Source organism: Myodes glareolus, chromosome 15 (genome assembly GCF_982192425.1).
Source record: "Myodes glareolus chromosome 15, mMyoGla1.1, whole genome shotgun sequence".
NCBI lineage: Eukaryota > Metazoa > Chordata > Mammalia > Rodentia > Cricetidae > Myodes > Myodes glareolus.
Genome location: NC_142040.1, coordinates 30,106,108 through 30,133,830, shown reverse-complemented (window position 1 = coordinate 30,133,830; position 27,723 = coordinate 30,106,108). Strand labels below are relative to the sequence as shown.

Sequence of the window (27,723 nt, the reverse complement as noted above, 5' to 3'; positions counted from 1 at the left end):
GAGAGACCCCCCCCCATGTTGCGTTCCACACCAAGCCCCACGTAGCACCTTATCTTAATTACTTTAATTGTTTGGATTTCTGAGACAGGGTTTTTCTGTGTAGCTCTGGCTATTCTGATACAGAAAAGAGGTTTTTAGCAAACTTTCCTTTGTTCCTTCCTTTCCAAGACTTTAATAATTCAGTTGCTAAGATGATACCCAGCTACACGCTACCAAATCTAAAGAGAAGTCAGATAGAACAAGACAGCATCTCTTTAACTAAGAATATCTGAAACTGTGTATCTTTGTAAATTTTATAAGTTTTAGTGGGGAAGATTTTTTTTTTCCTTTTTTGAACAGTCTTATTGTATAGCTGTATAGTACAAGTTGACTTGGAAATCACTATGTAGCATGTGCTGGCTTTGAACTCATGGTGATCCTTCTGCTTTTGCCCTGGGTACTAGGTTTAGGCACGCATCATTATGCCAAGCTTAGGGAAGAATTCTGGAGAAGCTGGAGCCTCAAAATGCCCAGTTTGGGCGGTGGGCGGAGGAGATGGCTTAAAAAGTCAAAGCCATTGTCTCACAAACCTGGGGAATGCCTCCGTGGTATGCATTTGTAATCCCAGAAATCCTGCTGCAAGATAGAAGGTGAAATCAGGAGAACTGTCCCAGAGCTCCTGGGCTTAGTTAACTGGAGTATGCGGTGTAGGGACAGACAAGGAACCCTGCCTCAACAAGGGGAAGGCAAAAACTGACTCACCAAAATTTGTCCTCTGACCTATAAAATATTGTGGCATGCACTTATACATACATACATACATACACACACACACACACACACACACACACATACACGGAATGGGGGACAGTGGGCAGTGAAGGGGGAGAAGGGAGGAAGAGAGATAAGAGAACAATTTTTTAATAAAAAGGTCAATTTTCTTCAAAGAATAGAATGGTTTTACTTTCAAATTTTGTAAAATATTAATAATTAGAAATTGAAGAGATTTAGTAAGTGACTATAGTGAATTAAATTCAGTATATTTAATCGTATAAATAACAGACATGATTCTAACTTCTACATCTCTGCAAGTTCAGATATTCTAATGTGGGGAATAAGCTCTTCTGATCTCTCAGTGTGTCACGAGAAACCGCCTTCTGACATGGCTGCGCCTGCCTCTTCTGTGTGCTAAACCATACATTTACAGTCCCTGCTGGGTGGCCTCACGCCCACAGGTTTTCAGACATAATGGCCACACAGCTTAGCAGCTGTCACGGTGACTCTCCATGGCTTTGGCTCTTGGGTTTCTACCTCACCCTCATCTGAGCCTCAGGTCCTTCCAGAAGTCAGGGACCCACCGCTGTATGCAAATGCAGACTGTCTTCAGTAAGCCGGGTGAGGATCTGTGGGCCTGTGTCAGCATCCAACTAACTGTTCCATAGAGGTCAAAGGACTTGGAGACCCCAATTATTGTGGGGCATGGCCAGCAGTCTTGACTCTGTCTCCAGAAGGCCGCGTGCTCAGTAGAACCAAAGCGCCCATCCTTGTGTCCGTAAAAAAGTGTGAACGTCTGTACTTGAAATTCAAGTACATGTGTCTAAGAAGCCCTTTTCTCTTTCTGGCGTATTACAGTATCGTGTACAGCAATGTCATCTCTGACTTTGAACTCGCTCACTTTGGCGTAATTACAATTCCGGCTTTAAAGATGCTTTAAGGCAGGTTGTTGAGTTTACCACAGCGGCAAGTGAATGCCACTCTACAAAAGCCATGTAAATTGCAGGCTTTTCAAGATCTCAGCTTTTATGTTAAGAGTAACACTGGGTAATTACAGAGCCGGCGATGAAACACTCAAGTATCTGAGCTCTGAGGTGGGAACCAGAGGCAGTGTAGAGGTCAAGTGTGGGCAGGAGGGGCCGGGCACACCCCTCCCTTGGAGCTGGGAGCAGGCCATGGCTTCCCTCCACGGGAAAGGAAACGGGAAGAAAGGTGTACAGTTTCAGAAGGAAGAATTAACCTTTGCCTGAAAAAAAAAATACCTGAAATATTTAGGTATTTTTCTCTGAACTTTTTAAAGAAGTCTTTTTTGTTTCTAAAAGCTGTCTATGCTCAATGTAAAATATTAGCAAAAGTTATGAAAATGTACAGAGGATAAAACTCAGCAAAAGTCTTAATTACTACTCAAATCAATTACTTAACATTTGGGGGCATATACTGAAATACATATATTTTGTATATATGTATTTGTATATACATATGTAACATTTTTGTATATATACTTATATAAACACAATACATGAATTTTTATAAATATATACACATATAAGCATATTATATATTGTATATACTACACATATAAATGTGAGTTTATAGATACAATTTTGGGAGTATTTTTCCTTATCATTAAATCTCCTTAATACTCCATTTTATAAATGTGCTGTAACAGTTCAACTCTTTCCAGAATTTTTTGCTCCTATAGGAAGCATTACGATGGATAGCCTAGTGCATAGATGTTTATGATCAACAGTTAACTAGTACTAGTCTGTTGGCTTCATCTGGGAAGTGCCATTTAAAGTGCTAACCTTGGCAATACTGTCACTGGGTAAATATACTTGCTGCCAAGTTTTACAACCTGAGATTGATCCTTGAGACCTGCAAATTGTCCTCTGACCTCCACATTGTGTCCTGGCTTGTTGTTCCCTCTGCCCCACAAATATAAATATAAATGTAATAAAAAGGTAAAAACCATAAAGCTATAACCTTTTATTGTCTTGTATTTGTGACACTGGGGCAGTCGTTATTGTCCTGAATGTTTGAGGCTCTGGAAGCTAGTTCCTTAAGCCTGGCTGCAAATGACATTTAAGTAGGGTCAGGAATGTGCTGTAGGAGCACCAAAATAACGTGACACCCATGTGAGCACCTCCTAAGTGTGTTCTCTGTAACTAAAACAATAGCCGGTTGTACTAAGCTCCCAGGAATTGGGTGCCTAGTGTCCTGGTGGTGTTAGAGGAATGAAGGAGGTGATCTTTCCTGAGGCTGCAGAGCTGTCTTCCTCGCTGGCCCTGAGGACTACGCTATCCCATAGAAACCTCGAGTTGCCGTGTAACTAAAGTGGACTCCTTCCAGATGCCTCTCACTCTAGACTCACTAGCTAGTGCCAATGAACTAAGGATGTAGGTGACAGATGGTGGACCTGGGGTATGCGCAACACTACCCTGGGGCTGTCTTACAGGTGCTTCTGAAGGTCTTTCGTCTCCCCCTTGGGAGTAGAAAAGCTCGCCCTTGGAGCAGCATCTCACTGTGTAAAGGTGACTGCTCTCAAAGCATTAGGGAATGCTGCGGAATGAGGTTTGAAGGAACTTCTGAAGTAGTACCATGATCCACTTGATGTGTGACACAGAAGCCATATGTAAGCAGGTGGCAAATCAGAGCACAGGTCCATTGAGCCCGGCCTTGTCACTGGGAGGTGGTCCCTCTGTGCTGACTTCTGGAGGGACACTCACGCTGTCGTCTGTGAAAGTTTCGTGTTTTCATACTGCCTTTGGTGGTCTGACCTAGAGCTGATTGGGAATGAGTGGTGTTAAAGGGGTTAGCTCCCTTGGGCACAACCTCAGTAGTTCCTCACAGGCTGCCTCTGTGCTGGAGTCTGGCCTCACTTTCCCTTACCCACATTTGTCTTCTCTCAGAGGAGCTCAGTCTGTCACATTTTGTACCTGGAATAATCTTTTGCCTGAGTTAGAGTTGGTTGTGTACACACACACACACACACACACACACACACACACACACGGAAACCAAGTTCTAGAAAAACCAAAATCCATGCATCTAAGTATTCTGGAGTTGCTTAGAATTGGGGCCAGCACTGAACCGTGTTCCCCAAGTCTCTACCTTTTGCACTGGAAGGCCCTGGAATGTTCCCTGAAGATGCCTTGCTGAGGAGCCTGGGGAGCCCAGGAGATCTCCACAGCAGATTTAGTTCATTCACCATCTCTCTGTGTGTCTTCTGCCCTCCTGTCAAAGAATTGCGAGTGAGGTGGGGATGGCAGGCTTCACTTTTCCAAAAAGGAACACACACGTTTATATTTGTTGTTGTGCATAATTTTATAGTAGTTATAAAGACAGAATAACCTCTAGCTTTACTTTTATAAATGAACTTTCTTTTCATGGCATGTAAAGCGGCGTCAACAGATGAACAGGGTAAAGCTGTCATGTTCCTGAATGACTAACCAACTCTGGGATGGTCTTAGGGCATAACATCTACCCAGGAAACACTGGGTTGGGAAGAGGAAATTTTTCTTCTAAGAGAAACCATGGATCCTCTCCTGCCAACATCCTCCAGACTGATGGAAAACCTCCCATGCTAAAGCCCCTACAAATTTCTATAGAGAACAAACATTTTGAAGGGTTTCATTCATTCGGCACTAGATACTGTGAACATACAGCCTCACATTTATGGAGTAGGCTTACCTTCCCCCTTTTATATAAACATGATACATTAATATTCTTAGAGTCTTTATCGTAATCTTCCCCACAACTAAATATGATTTTGAACAGTTCTCTCTTGTCTTCAGGCTTAGCCTTAATTTGTTCTTCTATCAAATGAGGGGATTGGATTATTTTCATTTTTCTAACATTGTTTGAAATATTCTTCTAAGCCGTATTTGCATTTTCAATAGTTTTTATAAACTTTATTATGGAAAACTTGAAAATAAATGAAAACATGACACACCAAAATTACCCAGGCCAAAGTTCTACACAGTTTCATGAGTTTATATCCAACTGGAATCGGCACTTGAAACGGACAGTGGAAAACTTCAGTTATTACATTTTGTGCTTTCAGAATCAAGTGAATTTTATTCACTTACCCACTCTTTAAAACTCTGTTCTCAGCATTGATTTCTGTGAATTTTGTGTACTTGACTGAAGACATGATCTTTGGATTTGAGGGTCTGATAACAATCAACACTTCCAACTTCTAAAGCAGAAAGGCAGCCTGGCATGCTGCTACACACCTTCATTGCCAGACCTCGGGAGGCAGAGGCAAGCAGCTCTCTGAGTTTGAGGCTAGCCTGGTCTAGAGAGTTCCAGGTCATCCAGTTGCAAAGAACTCATAGCGTATTTTTCCCCTTAAATTTGTGACTTCAGTACACGAGTGTCCAGATGTACTTCGTGTATGTTTCAAGGTAGTAATTTTCCAGAATGAAAAGCAGCAGTGATTTCCTCATGTGTCATAAATGAAAATAAAAAAAATGCTTGCACAGTAAAGAGTAGGAAAATTACAAATTTACTACATTTTGAAATATAAATGTTAAAATGGAGTGGAACAGTCTAAGAACAACTGGGCTTTATTTCAGGAATGTTGGTTAATTATGAACAATATTAAAACTTAGCAATGGACCAAGTGCTTGTCTAAGTAGACATTGCAGAAGCATCTGACAAAATTCTTCATCCATTTCTACGAAAAATCCTTAGAAAATGAGAAGGAATGGAGAATGTCATAGTCCAATAAACCACCTAATTTAGACTAATGGTCATTATGTTATTCTAGCGAAATATTAGAAACATTTTATTAAAATGTCTCCTCATTAATGTCTAACTTTATTCTAGAAGCTCTTCACACTCAAGTGATACATAAAATTGAAATAAAATGTTTAAGTCCAAAACTGTTAAATTTGATTATGTTTATGTGATATGAATAATTGAGACAATCCAAGGGAACTAAGCGAATGTGCCTTAAACTGCAAGGGAATGAGGTCAACTATGTAAGAGACAGATATTAAGAAATTATGTTATATATTACATCTATAATCAGTTCTAAATAATCATAGAAGAAATGAACGAATTCTTGATTACCTTTGGTGTTCTTTCCCATACTCTCCCCCCAGATCCTCCCAACAAGCAGGAAGTATGTGTCATGACAATGTGAAGGTGCCTTGAAAGGGATTGTTATGAAAACAAAACAAAACAACAAAACCAGAAGCATATTTGAAAGCTGAGTTATCTTGACTAATGGAAAGATAAGCACTGTTCTCATAGAAGAAAAGGCTAAATGTTGTGAGACTTGGGGTTTCCTGAGCATGTATGCACACACACACTCACAGACATACACATACACACATGCATACACACATATACACACATACACACATAAACACAAATACACTTACAAACACATATACACACATACACACATGGAGTGCGTGTATATACTATGTGATATCTATTACTCTGTTACCACCACTGAAAACACACAGTGGACTCCTCAGTTGGAAGCAGAATGTGATAGACCTTAGAATATACAGCAATACCAGAGTGAGTACTGGAGGCTGTGCAACCCGGAGAAACACCCAGACAATGAGTTAGCAGTGTGCGGAAGGAATCACAGATATTGCTGCTCAGGGTTCTGGGTTCTAGAAACTCTGACACTGATGTTTCCCAAGAGGGAAACTTCTGCCACCCTTCTGCCATCAATGCAGATTCCTCTGGCAGACCCTCATGCTGGTTTCTTTGAATCCAAAGTCAAGTTTAGACTTAGTGGGTCACAGCTGTGGTCTGTCTTCCAACTACAAGAACATCTGGAAGAGCAGATAGTGGCATCAACCTTAGGAAGAAAGGACTCAAGCAAGATGGGGGAACTCCTCCTATAGGAGGAAGCTTCTAGAACATAATACACGACCACGAAGACAGCCACTTACTGTGATACCTTGACACATCACTCCAGGGTACACCCGGAAACTTGAGTAGAGAGAGTTAATCAGAGAAACTCAATGAGTCTGAATTGACTTGCTTGAAATGAACAGATATCACATGGTGAAAAGAACCCACACGATCATTCAAGATGTAACATGAATATTGACAGGGATTGATGATAATGTGGTGAGCAAAACCTCAGAACTAACGAGAAAGAAGTAGCAGCTTCCCCAGAGTCTTTTGTTGATTAAGATAATGAGGAACTTTTAAAGTGAACTGCCTACATGCTACATATTAAAACAACTTTTGTGTAACTTGAATTTCCCCTGAAAAATAAAATTAATATATAAACATTTAATATATGATAATCCTTTAATATGTAATATAAATTATAAAGTTGCATACTTTCTCCTGTATAAAAGAAATAATTTCAGAGCATGATAAAATAGGAAAAATTCCTTGGAAAGGAAAGACTGACTATATTAATATATCAAGAATTTAAGGGCCAGAGCAGTGGTTCTCAACCTTCCTAACGCTGTGACTCTCTAATTCACTTCTTCATGGGGTGACCGCCAACCATAAAATTATTTTTGTTGCTACTTCATAACTGTAATTTTTCAGCTATTATGACTCTTAATGTAAATATCTGTGTTTTCTAATGATCTTGGGAAACACTGTGAAAGGGGTGTTCTAACCCCAAGGAGTTGAGAACCACTGGTCTAGAGAGATGAGTCAGCATTTAAAAGTCCGTACTGCTTTGCAGAGGCCTGAGTTCAGTTCCCAGCACCCATGTTGGTGCCTTGCAACAATCTGTAAGTTCAGCTGCAGGGGATCTGGTGTTTCTGGTCTTCATGGTTACTGGCATTTGTGCACATTGACCCACCACACACATCCACATATGTATAATTTAAAGAACAAAACATATATCTTAACTAGGAATTAGAATGCTGTAAGTTTAAAAACACCACGAATAATAAAGTCAAAGCATTAACACATACCTGAGGATGGGAAGACAGTATTGGTAACTTCTAAGACCCTTTAAAATGAATGTGTGAAAAAACTCCCGTGCCCCACAGAGTAAATGCACAGAGAACCTGAACAGGGAGCCCGGAAAGGAACAAAGAGAAGCAAGACATCGATTCATCAGGTGACCAAATGAGCAGTTTAGTCCCACCAATCAGATAAATGCAAATCAAAATGATGAGAATCCATGCTTACTTGCTTTGCAAACATTAAAAGATAAACGTCGTAATGCTCATTTTAATGATCATAGAGTGAAGTGTATTTTTTTCATGCAAATTGGGTCTTTCCACATAGAACCATGACCTAATCCTAAAAAGGGTTCGTACTATTTAAACTATTATTTGCCTGTTAGGAAGTGTAATAGAAGGAAATGATACTCAAGTACTCAAAAATCTACATTTCGGGATATTGGTTGCAGCATTATTTATAATACTGTAAATCTGAAGCTGACCTAAGCATCAGACAGCCAGAAGAGGATTAAACTGGTGTCCCATACAGTAGGACAGCATGTCCCTGTGTAATTCTTCACTTGGGGCCGAAGGTGTAGCACAGGGCTAGAACGTGCCCTCAGCACGTGTTAACTCCTGGACTAAATCCATATCATCAAGAAAAACAAATTGAGAAGTAGCTTATGGTGTGTAGGAGAATTGTAATTGCATCCTGGTCATAAAAAACAGAACACAAAAATTATGGCTTATAACCCAATGTAAATATGTTTGTATATGCATGTTTACACTATCAAAAATAGGGTGATGAAAAATATCACAAAAATATATTGAAAGGATTAGTTTTTCACTTCTTTGGTTAATGCATTTGCCAAGTCTCCTATCATGATTGTGTGTTACCTTTCGTATCACATTGTAAAAGGTTATTTTAAAAGTGAGCAGTTCCTTCATATGGGTTTTAAACGTTTTAGCAGAACAATCCCGTGTGTGCCTGCTTCTCCTCTCACCATCTGCCTCCTGTTTAACAGTTAGACAGTTTTATGGGCAGCCTTTCCCAGGATCAGGAACAATGCTGCGCTTCCTCCTCCGTTCCGGTTTGCTGTAGTCAGCCCCACGGTGGTGATGTGCAGATTTCAGTGCCTTCCTCCTAACGTCCGCTCGTAGCGTGCATCTGCCACAGCGAGTGTGGCGGCTCACCCAGGGCGGGAATCCTTGTGATGACTTCTGCTGCTGAATAAAAATGTCTTTTTGTTTTATGCGTTAATCGCTCTTGAAAGCATGACAAAATGAATGAATCCATTTTCTCCTTTATTTTTAGTCACAAAAATATTTCCTTCAATTCAAGTTGTATGTATGTATTGGAATATCACATGGAATCACATTAATACACACACACACACACACACACACACACAGTATCCCCAGCACTTGATGTAGGGGCAGGAGGATTTCTAGTGTGAGGCTGCTGAAGGTACATAGAAAAATCGTGTCATTAAATAAATACATGTATTCAGGTATTTATATATGTTAATCAAACGTAAAATGCTTAAGCTTCCCTGATTAAGCTTGTTCTTTGTAAAGATTACAAGCTTGTAAATCCTCTGAACTAGGGGAGAAAGGTTGAGATTTTTCCAGCAGGTGGCTATCATAAGCTGTAACAGCTAACCCCTCGCTTAGAAATTACCCAGTTTACAGCTGATAGCACATTTTTAATACAGGGTTTTAAAATCATGCCATGATATCATTAACTAATAGAACATTTGAAGTGTCTTATTTTGAAATTGCAGCTTAATTAAAAACCAAATGTAGATGTTGTTATTCATTATCTTTATTATCTGTCTCTGAAAAACAGTCATCAGGACCTTTTCAAACACCCTGGGAAGCTAGCTCAGATTTCACATTGCTCTAAATTAATGGTGGTGGCACACCACTGGGCCTTCACACCTGGCGTCTTAGCGTTTTCCTGCAGGAGACCCACCATTGCCTCCCTGTGGACAAGATCATTGACTTCACACAACACATGCACACACATGCACGCACACGCAGACACATGCACACATGCATACTCACACAGACACATACACACACACACACACACATATAAACACATAGGTGTCCTAGTGTTATCCTTCACACCTGGTGTCCTATTGTAGGAAACCCACCATCACCTCCCTGTGGACAGGTCCATTGACTTCACACACACGCACGCACACGCATGCACGCACGCACGCACGCACACCTCAGCCTGAGCAGCCTACACAGTTAACCATGGGAACTTTTCCACTCTTTCCTCCCTCTGTATCACCATGCTGACACATTTTTGTTCCCTTGCCCAGGGTGACCATCAGAATCCCTTGAGTCACGCGCCCTGTCAGTATGCTTTCTCTTGCGTGGGTGTGCGCGGATATTCCCCACAGCTTAATCTTTAGCAGAGACGTTCTTCTGCTTCTCCTGCCTGCAGGTGCTTGTTTCTGTTTAGTGACACTCTCCATCTGCGCGCCACCGGCCTCTGAGATCCAAGTGCTGCCCAGCACCATGCCTATCACCTAGTCTGTCTATTGTGTTTCACATTTTCGAGTCTCGCGTAGTTCAGGCTGACCTTGAACTCCTGATTCCTCTGCCTCCATCTACCAAGATTACGCAGGTGTGCCCCCATACCGGACTACCTCTTACTGCATCCTTCCTACCTCTGAAGTGGACTTTAGACCTCGACTACCAGTCCAGAGCCAAAGCCGCTGGGATTCCTCTTCTGCGTGTTCTCATGGCCTATGCTCCACCACCATTGATACCCTCTCTTCTACCCTGAAGCTACTTTATAAGGAATCCAAACCAAACAAACCAGGAACTTTATTATGTCTTTTAATGAAAGCGAAACGCTCGGGAGTGTGGCGTAGAGCAGAGAGATTCCCATTGGGGTCCTCAGGACAGCGGCTGCAGCAGGAGCTAGCTACTTAGAAATAGATTGCCTACGCTCCACCCCAGCTCTGGGATGGGAGTACGAGGGTGCCCATCTATCTGGATGACTGTGCTGCCTTGGCAGGGAGAGAATTCCTCCATCGTGGGGCCTACAACCTGGCATACATCAGAATCAGCAATGGAGCTTAAAGATCCGGGCCCCAGACCAATTAAGTGAGAAACTTCAGGTGTCTGACCTGGCAACTGTGTATCTTTTAAAAAGCTCTCTAGAGATTTCCCACGCATTGTAAGCCTGGAGGACAACTAAGGCCGTAAAATTTACCTTTCTCTTAAAGCAGAATCTGAAGCAGCTACACCGAAATCACCTGGGAAGCCTTAAAAATAACTGATGGTTGCGGTCACCTCCTCCCTGTTCCCCCTTAATTGGTTTGCCACGCGGCTTGGGCTTTGGGGGAATCCCAGTGTCCCCAGGCTATTTTAATGCAAAGCCAAGGTTAAGATCACCGTTCAAGAGGCTAAGATTCCAGAGGTCTGGTGTACCTAAGAACCACCTGGAGTACTTGATAAACTAGGCGCTTCAGCCAGGTGAAGAATCACCTGGAATGTGGCCCTGAGGACCATCCAGCTGGCCCCAGGCTTCATCCATCATCTTCTCCTCGTCCTCCCTGGCCTGTCTCAGTGTTCTACAACTGCGACAGCCAAGCCCTTCACAGTCTCCAGTGCATCCTGCTGGAATCCTTGGGAAAGCGGTAAAGACTCCGTCGCTGGGTCCGTTCATGAACTACTTGGGAAGAGGTAACTTAGACTGCCACCCTAGACCTGATACCAGGTCACCCTCGTGTAGATTTTTAAGTGGTTTTCTTGTATATGACAGGGTCTTACTATGTAGGCCTGGCCAGCCTGTGTAGACCAAGCTTTCGGCTGCCGGTCTCCCAAGTGCTGGGAATAACAGCGTGTGCCGCCATGCCTGGCTTTTATATGTGTTTTTAAAGGAATCATAAAAGTATGAGGCAACAGCACGGATGCATTTAGGAAGTAATTTTCAAGAAAGGAGAGTCTCCAAATAATGTTCAAAACCTAGTAGTCATAAAGGAGAAATACATAAGCTTAATAAGATTTTTTTCCAGGGAAGTTACCATGAGCACCTGAAAGGACAGGAGAAATGAGCAATACATTCTCAATGTGTTGTCAGAATTGCTTCAGTGTGGAAACACTGAGAGGTAGCAAGAGCTCCGGGTGAATAAAAATGAATCAGGTACTTTGCACTCCCCCAAATACCCCCAAACAAACAAAAAACATGAAAGGAAGCAGACTGCTCTTCCAGAGGACCTGGCTCCAGTCCCCAGCATCTCCACGCAGTTTACAGCCATCTGTTACTGTAGTCCTAGAGCCTCTAATGCCCCCTTCTAACCTCTGTGGGCACGAGGCATCCGAGTAGTGTGCAGACGTAGACACAGGCAGAATACCCATGCAAGTAAAGTAAAATAAAATAATGAATAACAAAGGTCAGCATGCTAAAAGGTGATTAACCTCACTCAGAATCACTTCAACAACGCTAAACGTATGATGCGTACGTTAATTTAATTGTGGCAATCACATATTTGTACAGCAAAACATATAGACCATAAGTGCAGTTTTATTACTATACCGCAGCAAATCTGAGGGAAAAAAACCCATAAAGATATACTTGTCAAACAGGGTGATTCCCATCTACTGTCTGACAAAGTCTGAAAATCATGCCGTAATGGGCTAGCTCGGGGGAAGCCTGCCCCTGTGCCCAGTATGGCTGCGAATCGGTCCGGTGCCATTTCTTATCGTACAGCCATACCTGACCTGACGCCCCTGGACACTGGCCATTTCTTATCCTACAGCCATACCTGACCTGACCTCCATAGATACTAGTTATTTATTTTTAATTTAAAAATCTTTTTATTAACATTCATTGTTTATATGGTAAGTTTTATTATAATGACATTTTTACTCATTTTTATCATATATTGTGACCACATTCATTCTCCGTAGGCCTGCCCCTTCCCTTTTCCAAATTGTCCCCTCACACCTTTGTGTCTCTTCACACATGTAATCTATGTCCCACATATGACATAAATCATGCAATATTTATTTTTTGGAGAGTTACATATTTTGCAGAACAGAATAATCTCCATTTCTATCCATTTTCTGTCAAATTGTGTATTTTCCTTCTTTATGACCAAATAGAATTCCATTGTGTATAACCACATTTTTAACTATTTAGTATTTTTATTTGTGTGTGTGTCTTATGTGTATGTGTGTGTAACACATGTGTGCAAGTGTCCACAGAGTCCAGGAGTCTTTGCATCCCCTGGGACTAGAGTTGCAGGTAGTTTTGAGCTATGTGATATGCATGCTGGGGACTGAGCCTGGGTCCTCTCTGCAAGAGCAGCGAGTGCTCTTAACCACTGAGCCATTACTCCACTCCCAATCTTGTTTTCTCTATCCACTCATCAGTGGATGAACATGCAGGCTAATTCCGTATCTTGGCTACTGTATCTAAGACAGTAAGTGGATGTGCGGGTGTCCCCATGGTGTGCCAATTTAAGACCCCTATGGCTGTGTTCCAGGTGGAATGGAGCTGGGTCCTACATGGTTCTACCTTTGTTTTACGAGGCCCCTCCCTGCTGATCTTCACAGGGGATGGAGTCATTGACATTCACACCACTAGTCTGCCATTGTCCCTCCTGGCCTCATCCTTGCCAGCGTTCGTTGTTTATTCTCCTAATGGCGCCCATTATGACTGAGTGAGACAGAATCGTGGTGTACTTTCAATTTGCATTTCTGTGATAGCTAGGGATATTGAACACTTGTTCATATGTTTTATTGATCCGAACATGGGCCACTTTTGGTCTCTTCATTATTTTCAGAGTACAAAGCTCTGGCTTAAACCTTGTCTCCAGAGTTGTTAGCATTCCAGTTGCCCACTGCCTCTGCCAGCATCACTTGAAGGGCGCATAGGGAACCATTGCTCTTTGGCTCTCTAAATTTAGCAGTATCTAGATTAAATTAACTCCTGATAAAAACTGTTCACTCATTTAGATGCCAAAATATGTACCTTGTGTGCTCTTTTCATTCAAAGGAAGGTTTCCAGGGTTCTAGTATGCTTTTATTTTATTTTTATTTTCAGAGTATAATTACAACATTTCTCCCCTTTTCTCTCTCCCCACTCCCCATTAAGGCCTTCAAATTCATAGCCTCCTTTTTTGTTCGCTAATTATTATTATTATATATTATATTCTCAACTATAACCTGCTAAGTTATTATAATGTTACTTGTATGTATGTTTTCATTTTGCACTGGACAATCAATTGGTCTGCTCCTATCTGGGGAAGATCACCTCTTCAACTCCTAGTTTTTCAGTTGCCTGTAGTTCTTTGTGTAGTGTTGACACCTCGTGGAATATACCCCATCCACTTTGGCATGTCCATTGTTGTGCTCCTTGTCCAGTTCATGTTTGGGCAGTCACATTGGTGAGACTTTATGGGTGTAGCCTCTGACATTACTAGAAGACCCAGTCTCACAACAAACTCCCTTCTCAGGCTCTTAAAGTCTGTCTCCTTTTCTGCAGCGCTCCCTGCCTAGCTTTCATGGTACCAGAAGGCACCATGCAAGCTCCCAGAAGAGGGAGGCAGCCAAAGTTCTACCCAGCTTTGCTGTCTAAGAACAACGTCAAAGACCAGCATAGCACCGTGGCTCTACGGGCAATGAAGTGGTATGCACAAGTTGACGGCAACCAACAAATCTCTAATTGTACTTAAGACCTGTTCCACAAGAGGAAAATGCTGCCTGGTAGTGCCAGCTGAGCTAACTACTCGGTGCTACTGGAATTGTGATAACTGGAAGAGAATCTATATCCAGTGTACCTGTTAAGGGGTAGTCACAACTTCTTTCCTGCCTCAGAATGCCCAGAAGGCTCAATATAGTACTACCTGTGACTTCATAAGATAGTACTCTCAAAAGATTTGTATTTATGCTTAAGGAGCTTCACAGTTATATATGTTTTGAAACCATTCCGTACTCACCAATATTTTAAAGTTCTTTACCAAAACCATCATAGGCAAACAGTAACATGTCTGGACATAACAGAATGTGGAGCTAAATGAGCATATTCCTCTGGGGCATATTTTCTATAAGAAATAATTTGATTATTAGATTAAGTGACCTTAGTTTTGCTTCTGACAGTCATTCGCTGAAACCAAGCTGAATGGGTGATTTTAACTGTCTTGATAAGTGTAATTTTTAATATCACATGGCTAAAGTAATAGGCCATGAAAAATGAGAAACATGAATTGCACACATTTTAAGTCAAATGTGACTCGTGAATTGTTTGATGCTGTTTATAGTGAACAGTGATTTGACTAAAATGATTAAAGTCAATAGAAAAAGTACAAACAACGTTATGGTTTATTCTCCCTATGTTTTGCTTTTTAAGATATTTTAGGTCTTAACCCAGGAAACATACGAGTTACAGCTAGTGTTTAGCTCATGTAGGGTAAATGACCTTGCTTGAGAGCGCTGCTTCTCAACCTTCCTAATACTGCCATCCTTAAATACGTTCCTCATGCTGTGGGGAGCCCCTCCTCCAAGCCATAAAATTATTTTGTTTCTATTTCATAACTGTACTTTTGCTAATTTCATGAATCATAATGTAAATATACGATATGCAGAATGTCTGATATGGACCCCTGTGAAAGGGTCATTCTACCCACAGAGCGGTCGTAGGCCATAGGTTGGGAGCTGCTGTTTAAGAGGAAGGAAGAAATTACAGATATGTGTGCGCGTTTGCAGAAGAGAGTTGCCACCGCACGTGTATGAGGATATAACTCCTTCCGCACGAGTTTGCTCTCTGGGATGTCAGTTAGCCCTGGTGAACTTTAAATATTAAATTTAAGTATTAAAAACTATTAAGTGGACATCCCAGAGGTAAACTGTCTGTAATTTCTTCACTGCCCTTGGAGGAGCGAATCATTGCTCCTCTGCGTTATCCTGCCTAAGACATTCATATGTCCATCCCATCCATTATCTAGTCATGGCCCTTGGCAGATGTCTGCAGCATCCTGGGAAATACGGTAAGTCTCCTTCCTTTCCCTGAATAATGACTCCAGTCTAGAGAAGCCAAAGAAAAGCTTTCAAGTGTTGTGTTTGAGAAGGCAGACGTTCTCCAGTTAATAAGGAAACAACAGGAAAAAAGCCATACACTCCAATAGATGTGACTGTGATTACGTTAGTCATCTTTGTGTGACTGTGCCAAAATGCCTGGGAAGATCCCTGTAAAGGAGAAATGTTTCATCTGGTCTCAGTGTTGCAGAGATTTCAGGCCACGGTCCCTGAACCTCATCGCTAAGGGCCTGTGGTAAGGTGACATCTTGGCCGAATCACAGCAGAAGTATATGGCAGGGAAAAGCTGCTCAATTAATGGTGGGATTATGGGAGAGAGGACGAGGAGTGGGAGGGAAGGAGGGAAGGAGAGAAGGAGGGAGGAAGAATATAAATGAGAGAAGGGGACCAGCAACAACATATTCCCTTCCAAGCCACACCTCAAATGACCTCCTCTTGCTAAACAGGCCGCATCTCTGAATAGGCCACTGTGTAGTGAGGGGCTGCGGGCAGGCCTGCTTTTCGCCTCACCCGGCTCCCGCACGGCTAGCTTAGTCCCAGAAATAACAACACACAAATTGTATTCATTTAAGCACTGCCTGGCCCATTATCTCTAGAGAGTTAGTTACTGACTAACTCTCATATCTTGATATTAACCCATTTCTAATAATCTGTATAGCACCACAAGGTGTGGCTTACCGGGAAAGATTCAGCATGTCTAACCTGGTGGCTGGCTCCATGGCTTCTGCCTCATAGCCCTCTTCCCAGCATTCTGTTCTGTTTTCTCCGCCTACCTAATTTTCTGTCCTATCAAGGGACCAAGGCAGTCTCTTTATTGACCAATGAAAATATCACAATAGACAGATAACCCTCCTCCATCACCACTGAGCTTTGAACTTATCAATGAATGAAGCTCCTGATTAGATCCAAGCCTTTATGGTCCAGTCCTTTCCCAATAGTGTCACCAAGCCTTTGACACATGAATCTTTTTCAGGGATACTTCATATACTCAACTATAACACTGGAAATCTCTTCTGGTACCTAATGTATTTTAAACTATAACATAAGGTATGTATGAATAGGAAAAAAACATAGCATACATAGTATTTGTTCTATTTGTGGTTTCAGGAGCCCATCGGGAACTTGGAATCCTTTGTTATACGGGAACACTGCCCTCTCTTATTAACCCAAGAGAGCCCCGTGTGGGCAAGTGGGATCGAAAGTGCTGACGTGGCAATAGCATTTGTTTGGGTTGATAGGAAAGTATTTCAGCGCTACTGCCCTTTTGAGAATACTTAGAGGTCAGAGGGAGGAATATGTGAAAGGGACATTGAGTTAACATACCCAAGAGTGGGAAAGTGAGTTTCAGAGAAAAGTGGGCAAAGGAACAGAAATCCAGGTATGTCCTAGTTAAGAGCTCGAAAGGACGGCTGACCTGCAGTACATCACCAAAGCCTAAGCAATGCTTCGCAAGCCCCGCCACCTATTACAGCCTTGTGGTTCAAAGGGAGTGCAGCCAGGTCTGCGCATCAGCATTTATAAGGCTTCTCACTTGGCTTTAGTACGCAGCACACATTGCGAGCCCTTCCTTCATTGATCTAAGGGGACACAAAGAAGAGGTGTGGGGAACGTGTAACAGAAGGAGGAAGAGTCTCAGTGCCTGGGGATTTCCAGGAACCGTGTGGTTTCTGACTGTTAGACTCCCAGCTCATTCCATATTATTTTATTATGAAGGAATGGGTTAGTGAAAGTTTTCAGCCCAAACAATAATTATTTCAAAGAAAAACTCTGGCATATATCTCGCTGCACTAGATAACATTCCTACCCACTGGATTCCACAGGAACATTTAGAATTTGTTAAATAGGACCAGCTTTGCTTTCGTATTCATTCTTTGACTAAAAGGAAAAGGTTTATAATAAGAATCACCTTTCTGGTGCATTTACGAAGTCATATGGATGTGCAGCCTTTCATTAAAATGCCTCTGTTGTGACTGCAAATTACTTAGCAGTAGAAGCAAACAGTCTAAGAACCAATTTCCTGATAACATCCCCCTCTTCCAGGATAAAAGGGAAGTTCTTTGTATCTAATTATGTTAAGGAATTGAAATCCCTTCCTGTCAGATAGGAAAAATAATAACACGCACACACTGCTGCATTCTTTAACTCAGTTTTACCCAGATTCGGGGACTAATTAGTTATCTAAGATTAATAACACTAATCAGGTTCCATGTAATTGCATGAAAGTTAGGAATATCTGTTCCAGTGACTGTGTTCTTCTCCCCTTCCTTGACCTCACAAACACAACTCAGGAACTTTCAACAAAGGGTGAAAGCAATCTCTTCTCCATTGCGGAGAAGATGAATTGCTGAAGATGGAGGGAAAACACACAGCCCCAAATCACCTTTCTTCATCACTCTTGCTGTTCACCAGTCTTCACTCGGGATCACCTTGAGATGTGACATCAATTCGGAGTAATAAGGAAGGGTCAATGAAAAGCTAAAACATTCTCAGGAACCCATTACAGCACATCTCCAAGGGATCCATGTCAGTGCCGCCGCATCTCAAATGCAGGACACAAATTCCAGAGGAATGGCTCATGAACGGAGACAGTGACATCTGGGCACAGGAGTCGACCTCTTGCTGGGTCTCTCTTCTGCTCCCTCCGTTTCTATAACCTCATCACTCACTCCTTAGAAAACATTACATATGTGAGTGTCATAAGTCCATTGTGAAACATGTTTACTCTAACTTACCACTATTGAGAGAGTTTTTAGACAATGGATTTGCACACATTTGATGACTTTGATTTAGGTAAATGTCTTCTTCAAATGAGTAAAGCTCCTGAATGGGTTTTGCAAGATGATCTAGGGTGGATATTATGCAGTATCTGTTTCTATCAGTAGGTTGTTGGTTACCCGTGTCTTCACCTCTTTTCCATTCTCACCGGGGACTCAATGCACCATGCACAATAAGAACTTTAAACTAATTGAATTTGAAAACTAAAGCAATGTGTTTCAGGTTTACTATGTTAGGCACTAAGTTAAGCACCGAGAAGTCAAAGCATACTTTGTATGTATCTGTGTATTTATCCAGAGCTTATCATTGGCCCTTAGGACTGTAAATATGTGAGCCCAAGACACAGGTGAAACAGAATATGCAATCATTGTATTCCCTTCAGTAGGCAGAACAACTCCAGCTATTACCTAAATTTTTAATTACTCCATGAAATTTTTGTTCTCTACATATCTCTTCTGTCAACTGGTTTGAGTGTCTGAAAACAAATCAAAGACATTAAGTCCGTAGGCAACAAGTAACCTGAAGGGAAAAAAAGTTGTTGGTTCTCAGGTGTAATAAGAAAACTTTAACAAAGTTATTAAACATTTAGGTGGCACTAATAGTATTGTTACCTCTGAGAGCAATGTTACCTTTGAGAACCCATGTCTATAGTTGCATGCATGTAAATATGAGTGCATTTAAATGCATTTCCAGCTACCTGAAGTTTTGCTTCTGTAAGTCGATCAATAAGACATAAATTGCCCAAAATAAGACAAAAAGTATAGGTAGAGTTTTTCTGTCCTGCAGTCACTCTCAAATAAACACACTTAGACTTATATTAATTATAAATGCTTGGCTAATAGCCTAGGCTTATTACTAACTAGCTCTTATATTTTAGGTTAACCCATATTCCTTATTTATGCTCTGCCACGTGGTGGTACCTTTATTAGCATTGCATGTTTATCTCCTTCTCCCTCAGAGTCCTCAGACTCTGCCCTTCTTTCTCCCATCATTCTCCATGATTCTCCTGCCTAATCTTATTCTGTCCAGCTATTGGCCAGTCAACTTCCTTATTAAACGAATCACAGTGATATATAGTCACACAGTGTAAAAGATTATTCCACAGCCAAAAAAAACAAAAAACAAAAAGGTCTGCAAAATTATCATTGAGTTCAGTTTGAAGTGGTCATCTACTGCCAGGCATGCCATGAAGTGTGGTTATTATACCCATTGAAACTCCATTGGGAAGAAGTGATTTTTTTCTGCCAGCAAGTATTGGTTACAGATTCTTCTTAATTAGAGGTGGGAGCTTGTGTCCACTTCCTGCTCTCAGTGCTGGGACCCTGTGTGGCTTGAAACTGTGTAAGCCTTGTGCCTGCTGCCTTAATCTTTTTGAGTTTGTACGTGTGTCGGTTAAGTCTGGAAGGAAGTGTTTTCTTGGAGTCAGCCGCCACCTTTGGCTTTTCAAATCTTCCCCCTTCTTCCCCACATAGATCCCTGAGCCATAAGGGGAAGGATTTGATGGAGTCATCCCATTGAGGACTGAGCACTCCAACGTCTCAGCCTCTTCACATTGTCCCGTTGTAAGTCTCGCGTTAGTTCCCATCTACACCAAGAAGCTTCTCTGATGGTGCCTGAGTGAGGCACTGATCTACGGCCAGATGTATAACAAACCATGCTTGATTGGTCCCTTGCCAGAGCTATTCAGTCCCACTTTTCACCAAAGCACATCGGTTTTCTGGCCAGTACCTCCCTGCAATCTGTAGTTCTGCTTCCAAACAATTGTCTTTCCCTTGTCTGTGCTGGCAGCTTCCTGACAGACCTCCCGGCTCTTGTCCCAGCGGCTTGCGGCCCCCTGACCACAGAGCAGCTGGAAACATCTCTGTCGTGTCCTTCCCTTCTGTGAAGCAGGGGTTGAATGAATGTTTCTTGCCTGACTTAGTCAAGCAGTGGGCAGAGGTTCTGACCACAATGGGTGTAGGCAGAGAAAACCCGCATTACAAGAAAACCTTAATGCATTATGAATAATCTCCTTGTGACTTGAACATCCATATTGTGTTCAGTATTTCCATTCTTTATTTTCTGGCCTGCAGTGAACAATGTACTGTTTTGCCAGAGACACCACCACTGTCAGCTAATCAAAGGTCGTCAGTCCTTGGTTATTTAGGGCCTAAACAGCTGCCCAGGTTTAATTAATATTCCACAGTTATATCTGGAGAGGAGCCAGTTTTGGAGACAGGTGTCTAAGTGACAGGCAGATCTCCGACTTTCCTTCACACTTCACCTGTTACGGTCCAGTGGGATCCACTCGAAGTTTGCTGGTGACTTGAACTGTGATTTCTCATGGCTTATTCTGTCGGAGGTTCCTGTTTAAATCTTACAAGGGCCCGCTCTACATTCATCCTGCAAGGAGGCCCTAGATTTGGTTCTGTGCAGTCGGCTCTTTAGGCTGTGAACCAGTGGCCATGTGTTGCTGAGGACCCTCGAAGCTGTCAGAAAACACCACACTGATTGTTATGGTGCGAAATGTCACAGCTCATTTGAGGGGATCATCAAGTAATGAGAATGAGGATTCAAATGGGGGGGGCTTACTCTTTGATCCACCAGGAGTTTCAAATGGCAGTGGTCATTAATTCTTGGATTCCCTCTGTTCTTATGGAAAATTGAGGCATCAGAAACATTTTGTGAACGGATAGCTATTAAAAGCACATTAATAATCTATAGTGGGTAAAGCATATGCCTTTTAAAAAGATTTGCAGCTTGCTTCTCTGTGGCGAAGACACAGGACTTCTCCAGCCTAATTACAAAGCAATCAAACAATTTAATTAATCTGGAAATCACTTTCTTCACAATAACTGCCTCTAAAATGAGGCACCCTGTGCAGTGCTGTTAGGTAAAGCAAGGCTCCGACACACTGCTTGCATCTCAGCCGCGCCTCTGCCTTTTGGGGATCTTGGTGTTAATTACCTACCCAGTGCCTGACCAGTGCGAAGGCTTACTTTATCAGGTCGGAGCATCAGCGGGGATACTGGCAGTCCATAAAGTGTCCGAGCACTCCAACATCCAAGAGCCCGCAAATCCCTGGAGCGGCAGGATGTGAGTTACAAGCAAGTGCTGCACATATGGGCAGAGAATTAACTGGCACCGGTTTCTGCTCAAGAGTCTCTCAGGTATTGCTTTGCAGATGGGTGGATGAATGAGGAGAGCAGTGCTGAGCGGAGTGAAGGTCATGTGGAGGACTCCAGTTTCGATCCCTCTCGCCAGCTCTTCTCAACCGGCGCCGTTCGTGTGTTCAGCGGAGAGGACTGCATAGAAGGCAGATGGCATGAATTCCAACCCATCTTCCCCAAATTCGCAGCAGTGTGCACACTGTCGAACAAAATAGTATGGCTAAATCTTGAGAGGCCGAAAAGAAGTCCATTTTTATTTCAGATAAGAATGAAACCTTCCATGATTGACTTCCGTAACTCCAGCATACGAATCTTATCGTTTCTTCCTGGGGACAATTGAATTTTTGTTTGGTGCAGGACTTACACATTTATACTCATTTACCCTTCCTGTAGTAGTGCCAGAACCCACTCACCTCTCAGGATTCTCTATTAGTGGGCTGTTCCGCCGTGTCATCCCAGCAGTCTGTCCGCAGTGGCGACACCGGGGTTCACTCCCTGTTCTCTCCTTTTCTGGGCTTGTTTCTAACACGTCACCATCACTCTCGGTTTGCCCACAGAAATTCTTTCTCTTGACCTTACATGTGCCGGTCCAGCTCCGTCTCCTTTGGTGCATCCAAGCATCTCTACAGCCTGCCACTACCTAACACCAATAAATAGAGTTCCTGAGCCATTTTGTGTACCCCTCTGTATTTCCTTCAGCTGGAGAGCTTGTCTCTGGGACTGCTTTAATGTTTGTAGTGTTTCCAACTGAGCTGTTTCTAATTCTCGGAGGTCCCCACCTACTGTCTTACCTGATGCTTGCTGAACTGCCCTATGACTGAGTACCTGTCTTTCTCTAATACCTTATGAAGCCTTATAGTACGTTGGTGATAGTCCAGTCACAACAGCATCCCAATTCTTTCTGCACAAACCCAGCAAACCTTGTCAGTGTTGTCAAAACATGGATAGACTTTGTGCACCTCTGTGGTCCCGAAACATCACGTCACTTATTGATACTGTCATTTTAGTTTGTTGGCGTTCACGCTGTGATGTTCACACATTGACAAAAATGCACGGTGACTCCACTCAGAACAGTCTAGTTCTTAAGCGACACATGACTCTTGTGAATGGTGTAGACATGTCTCTTCAGCTTTTCAGCCTACATCTGCAGAATTCTGCTGATGGCACTTGAGGTTGAAGATGAAAGAGCCTAGGGTTTGGGGTTATGGCAGTGAAAGAGAGAGAAGGAAAATAAAGCTTCAGTGGTACCTGGAAAGGCAGCCCAGGGGGTGAGGCCAAGTCTGGGGATGGCTACTGGAAGCTTTGTATTAGTATTGGCAGCTTTGATTTCTTCGCAGGACAGGTTTGATCAGCGTTCTGTGTCTGTCTGTCTCTGTCCTCAAACAAAGATAATCACGTGCTATAAAATGTTTTATAAAATTGTACCTGGCTTCCTAGGGGTCAGTCATTTTCAATTCATCCCTCAGTTCTTCCCCCACCCCCATTTTGTAAAAACTGTTGAATGGGCTCTTTGTTTTCACTCGGCACATTTGAACCCCCAGCTTTAGAGTTTTCCGCCCAGAGAAGACAGGCTAGGGATCGGGCCAGATTCCCTCGATCTTACTTTATTCTTGTGAATGAGGCAGAAAGAATTGTTGTCAGAAAGTCTTGGCTTCAAGTAAGCCATTGTTTTTGTTACAACTAATAATTTACTGGTAGTTTGTTCCCCTTGGTGTACAGGCAACATGAATATACTCCCCAAACTTAAAAGAAAAGAAAAACAACCTCTCTACAGTGATTCCAGGCATTAGATTACCCCCTTAGGAAGCAAGGGCTTTTAGCCATCTTGAAATTATTGAGCTCTGTACAGAATGCAGCGAGCGGTACCCAAGCTAAATTAGGAGTGGGAGAAGGAGTGTTGTTGAGAGAAATCAAAATAAGTTAATTTGCTGTGCAGATAAACAGACAAAATGAATCCTGGATTACTGGACAGCAAAAGCAAAATCCATTCCTCCAGGGGCCCCCGGGAGCAGCAGATGCACAGACATGATAAATTTCACTGTGGCAGGGAAGCAGCTCCTTGCTTGGCTCTCTATAAAGAAACCGCTTCTCCGCGCGCTTCCCGTTGAATGGCTTTGATTGTGCTGTCATAAAGTTAATAGCATCTGCTGAAGACAACACTATAAAATTTGCAACCTTACGTTAATTGAAAAATTTCAGTGGCTGATGTAACCAGTCTCAGAAGTCCTCAAGGTAGCACTAAACTCACCCTCCTGGAGGTGTTGGGCTGTTCTTTTAGCACACTAATAGCAAATTGTTTACCTTCACAGCTGGGCGGGACTTGAAACTGGAAGTTGGAATTCCTTACAGCTGGCTACAGTGGTCACTTACCACTGAGGAGCCCATGATGGGGCAGTGGCCTTGCTGTTGAGGGATGAAAGGCATCTATCTCTCCATGATCTGTTTTTCCACTTTTCAAGAAACCAGTAGGGCTACTTTGCAGCCTTTTCTCACCTCCTTACTGAAACCAGCTCCATTCCCAAGTGGTCCTCCAACAACGCTGTGCCTCTAATTAAATATGCAGGGGGAAGCAGCGTGGTCTGGAGTGTCCTGAACTTGCCCTCGCCAGCTGCCTGCCAAGCCCTGTCAATGATCAGCAGCAGGTTGAGCTGGCTAATGGAGAAAGTAACAAGCCCCAGGGGTACTGCCCTCCTTCCTGTGAGCAATCAGTGCTCCTCTTCTTCTGTGGGGGACTTGAGAGACACGTGCTGCCATCTCCGCGTGGCCAAGGCATTTAGCGTCTGCCTGGCCAGTCACATTCCAGCTGCTTAGAGAGGCAGAGATTGCTGAAGAAAATATTGACAAGGGTAATCCTGCCAGGTTCTTCCAGCAGTGCTAAGATAGAGCTTGGGACATTTTAGACAGAGGTCCAGATGGCTGGATTCTCCCTCAAACTTTATGACTAATTTTGACACATCAATCATTTAAATGTATACTTTGAAGCCTTTATATTCAAGACTTCTTTTTCTTTCCCCATACTGACGCTGTCTCCCCCAAATAAAAGGCATGAACTCAACATCCGTCAAAGTGTTAGCATCTGAACGCACAATACTATATATATATATATATATATATATATATATATATATATATATATATATATGTACTCATTATTCTATAGACCAAAATACTTAGGTTATTAGAGATCCAGAGGACTGGGGCCGGCGATAGTGCTGAATTGTACATATCCATGTGTCTTGCCCAGTTGGGAAGCTGTGCGGGAACTCAGTGCCCTCCCACCCCACCCCCACCTCTCCGGCTTCCCAGATCCCTTGCTCCCAGCAAAGCTAAAACATTGTTAGTGGAAATGACATTTTGTGGGGGCTGTAAAGAAGCTGATTATCAAGAAGATTCTGGATGTGGATAAACGTAGGAAAACGAAGTGAGATTATTCATGTCTCCTTTGCTCTCCACAGGAAACAGCCCGCAAGACAGTCCAAGGAATTTCTCCCCCAGTGCCTCAGCCCATTTCTCCTTCGCACGGAGGTAAGGACCGCCTATGGGTGGGGCAATAAAGTGGTTCCCAGGGGATCCCATTTCTGCTCTCCCCTCCCCCCCCCCCCCCCCCCCCCGCAACACTGCGTCCCACGACTCTTCTAGGGTCCTGTCTTGGGAGATCCTTTTCCTTCTCACATAAAGCTTCTCCTACCAAAGCACCGTGCTAGCTAGAACACAAAACTTCTGCCATGGGGTAGAGTTGGAGGGTGCCTCTTGGTCCTTGGCTGAATGTGAGCCCCCGTGAGGACGTGGAGGTCCTTCTCTGTGTTTTCTTCCATCTGCAGAGCATGCCTTATGCACGATTCAGCCTTAGCATATTTTTACTGAAATTCTTGAGTGCTTACTATACAGGCTCTATTTATCTATGTCCTGGTACAAGCTTTTGTTGTTATCATATATTGTACGTTGTGTAAAACGGACTCTGATTACAAGGTATGAGTTTGGGGGCATTAACCAGCAATTACATTAAATGACAGATCTGAGATAAAGCAATGCTTTGATCGTTAGGATGTTTTCTGTGATCTTTTCTTTGGGGGTGGGGTGGGGAGGCCAAAACCGGGTTTCTCTATGTAGTCCTGGCTGTCCTCGAACTCGCTCTGTAGGCCAGGCTGGCCTTGAACTCAGAGATCTACCTGCCTCTGCCTTCCGAGTGCTTGGATTAAAGGTGTGTTCCACTACTGCCCAGCACTCTTTTTCTATTAATATTATTCTTAGAATTTGCAGCAAACGTTCAGGAGCTATGCCTCTGTTCTTGGGGAACTGAGTTAAGAGGAAGTGTTCTTACTTAGAAGAATCTAAAAACCCAAGCTTGCCAAGGCTGGTCCCCTGCTGCAGCCTCAGCCATCTCTTCTGATTCGGAATCTGTGTTTTCCTCAGACAGACATCCTGTCTCCACTTCCCCTTCAGTCCTCTCGCATATGTGCCTTGGCTTCTCCGCCCAGGAAAGACAGAATGCAAAATGCCCCTTCAGGTCTCCAAATGATCAGAATCAATTTAATTTACGGTCTGGATGGCCCGTCTATTTGGAAGAATTTCTCAGAGACTTAATTATACCCGAAAATGAATTCGAATAGTATTTACATTATTACAGATCGTATAGGTGTGCTTTTAGATGCGTTTGTTCTTCTACACATTCCTAGTGAGCACACTTGCAGTGTGCACACATGTCAGCAGGTGATACGTTTTATATTCTGAAAACCTAGGAAGAACATTTTCAGGACTCTGTATGATAACTCAGATTCCAGCAGCATTTTCAGAATTCTGTATGATTAAGATTCTATTCGAAGTCCCAATCCAAGAAGGCATGTTTGTCCTTCCATTACCACAGCCAGTTTCCAGCATACGCTCAAGGCCTCTGTGTGTCCAACTGTGGGGAGGGTACAAGAACGGTTAAGAGACCATCTCAAGTAGCTTGCCGGGACCCATATGTGGATCTTAAGATCCAACCTTTTTTTTTTTTTTTTAAATTAAGATTTTTAACTATTATGCTACAAGAGAGATGCCAAAGCTGCCTGGCCCTGGAAAGTCAGTCTGCCCAGTGACAATTAATTCATGATGGTTTGCTACTCCTCATGTGGAAGGGAGCTGTGCCAGTCAGTAAACAGGTGCCCTCTGTACTCCAAAACGGAGGGTGGGTGCATTCAATTCCCCCGCGTAATAAGTGAATGCAAATCTGACTGCAGTGTGTATTAAAACATGTCAGAAGCCACAGTCTCTTAATCCTGCCAGATTCATAAAAATGAAGAGCATCTAATAATTATCTGGGAGACCGAAGGACAGATGAATCTGGCTTCTGTGCTACAAAAACATGCGCAACCCCCCGAGCATGTTAATTTTTGACAAATACACCATAAACCGTGACTGCAGATTACCACTGCAGCCCTCCAGTTCGTGTTACAGGAGCTACCAGCTGGGGCTCCTTCCACACTCTTCAAAAAGTATTAGTTTCGATTAGGACATGAGCGATCGTTGTCTTACACTTTTGTTCAGGTAAATAGAGCCTTGGGTTCATTATGAGAATTCAGATCGCTGCCTTCTACCTAACATCTGCCGACTCCTGCTGTTTAGAGACGGCTTCCCCTCAGGAAACCTAGGCCTTCCGCCTGGGTTCGCTATTGCCTCCCACTGGCTGTGTGTCACCAAACCTTTAAGAAGTATGCTAGTTTGAGATTTTTATATTCATTATTTTAGAGGTTAGCCCAGTAGAGGAAAGGTGGCCCTGTCTTTGAAATCATTTTGGGGTGAAGGCATAAAGGTTCAGCTTACTAATCTTCTCTGACCGTAGGTGTTCAACATTCTTCCTGTTCTACCCCTGGTAGCATAATAGTTCAATTATACACTGTAAATTATGATGACACACACTGTTACTTAATAAAAAGATCAAGGGTAAACCTATCAAGGCAGGTTTTAACATACTGAATTTAATTAGAGAGAAAAATAATTATAGTGTTGTGTTCTATTTGGAATAAGGAAATATTTTACACACATACACACACACACACACACACACAGAGAGAGAGAGAGAGAGAGAGAGAGAGAGAGAGAGATTGGTTTTGTTCAAG

General features: G+C 42.7%; 1 protein-coding gene across 12 annotated transcripts in view; it reads left to right on the top strand.

Moving 5' to 3' along the window:
* The window catches only part of Mast4 (microtubule associated serine/threonine kinase family member 4), a 582,754-nt gene that overhangs the window by 480,085 nt on the left and 74,946 nt on the right, over nucleotides 1-27,723 (top strand). For all 12 annotated transcript variants that reach the window (XM_087896863.1, XM_087896864.1, XM_087896866.1 and 9 more), the window contains one exon: nucleotides 25,081-25,150. In XM_087896863.1, coding sequence (XP_087752989.1) covers nucleotides 25,081-25,150 — 70 coding nt within the window. The remainder of the gene's footprint in view (nucleotides 1-25,080; nucleotides 25,151-27,723) is intronic.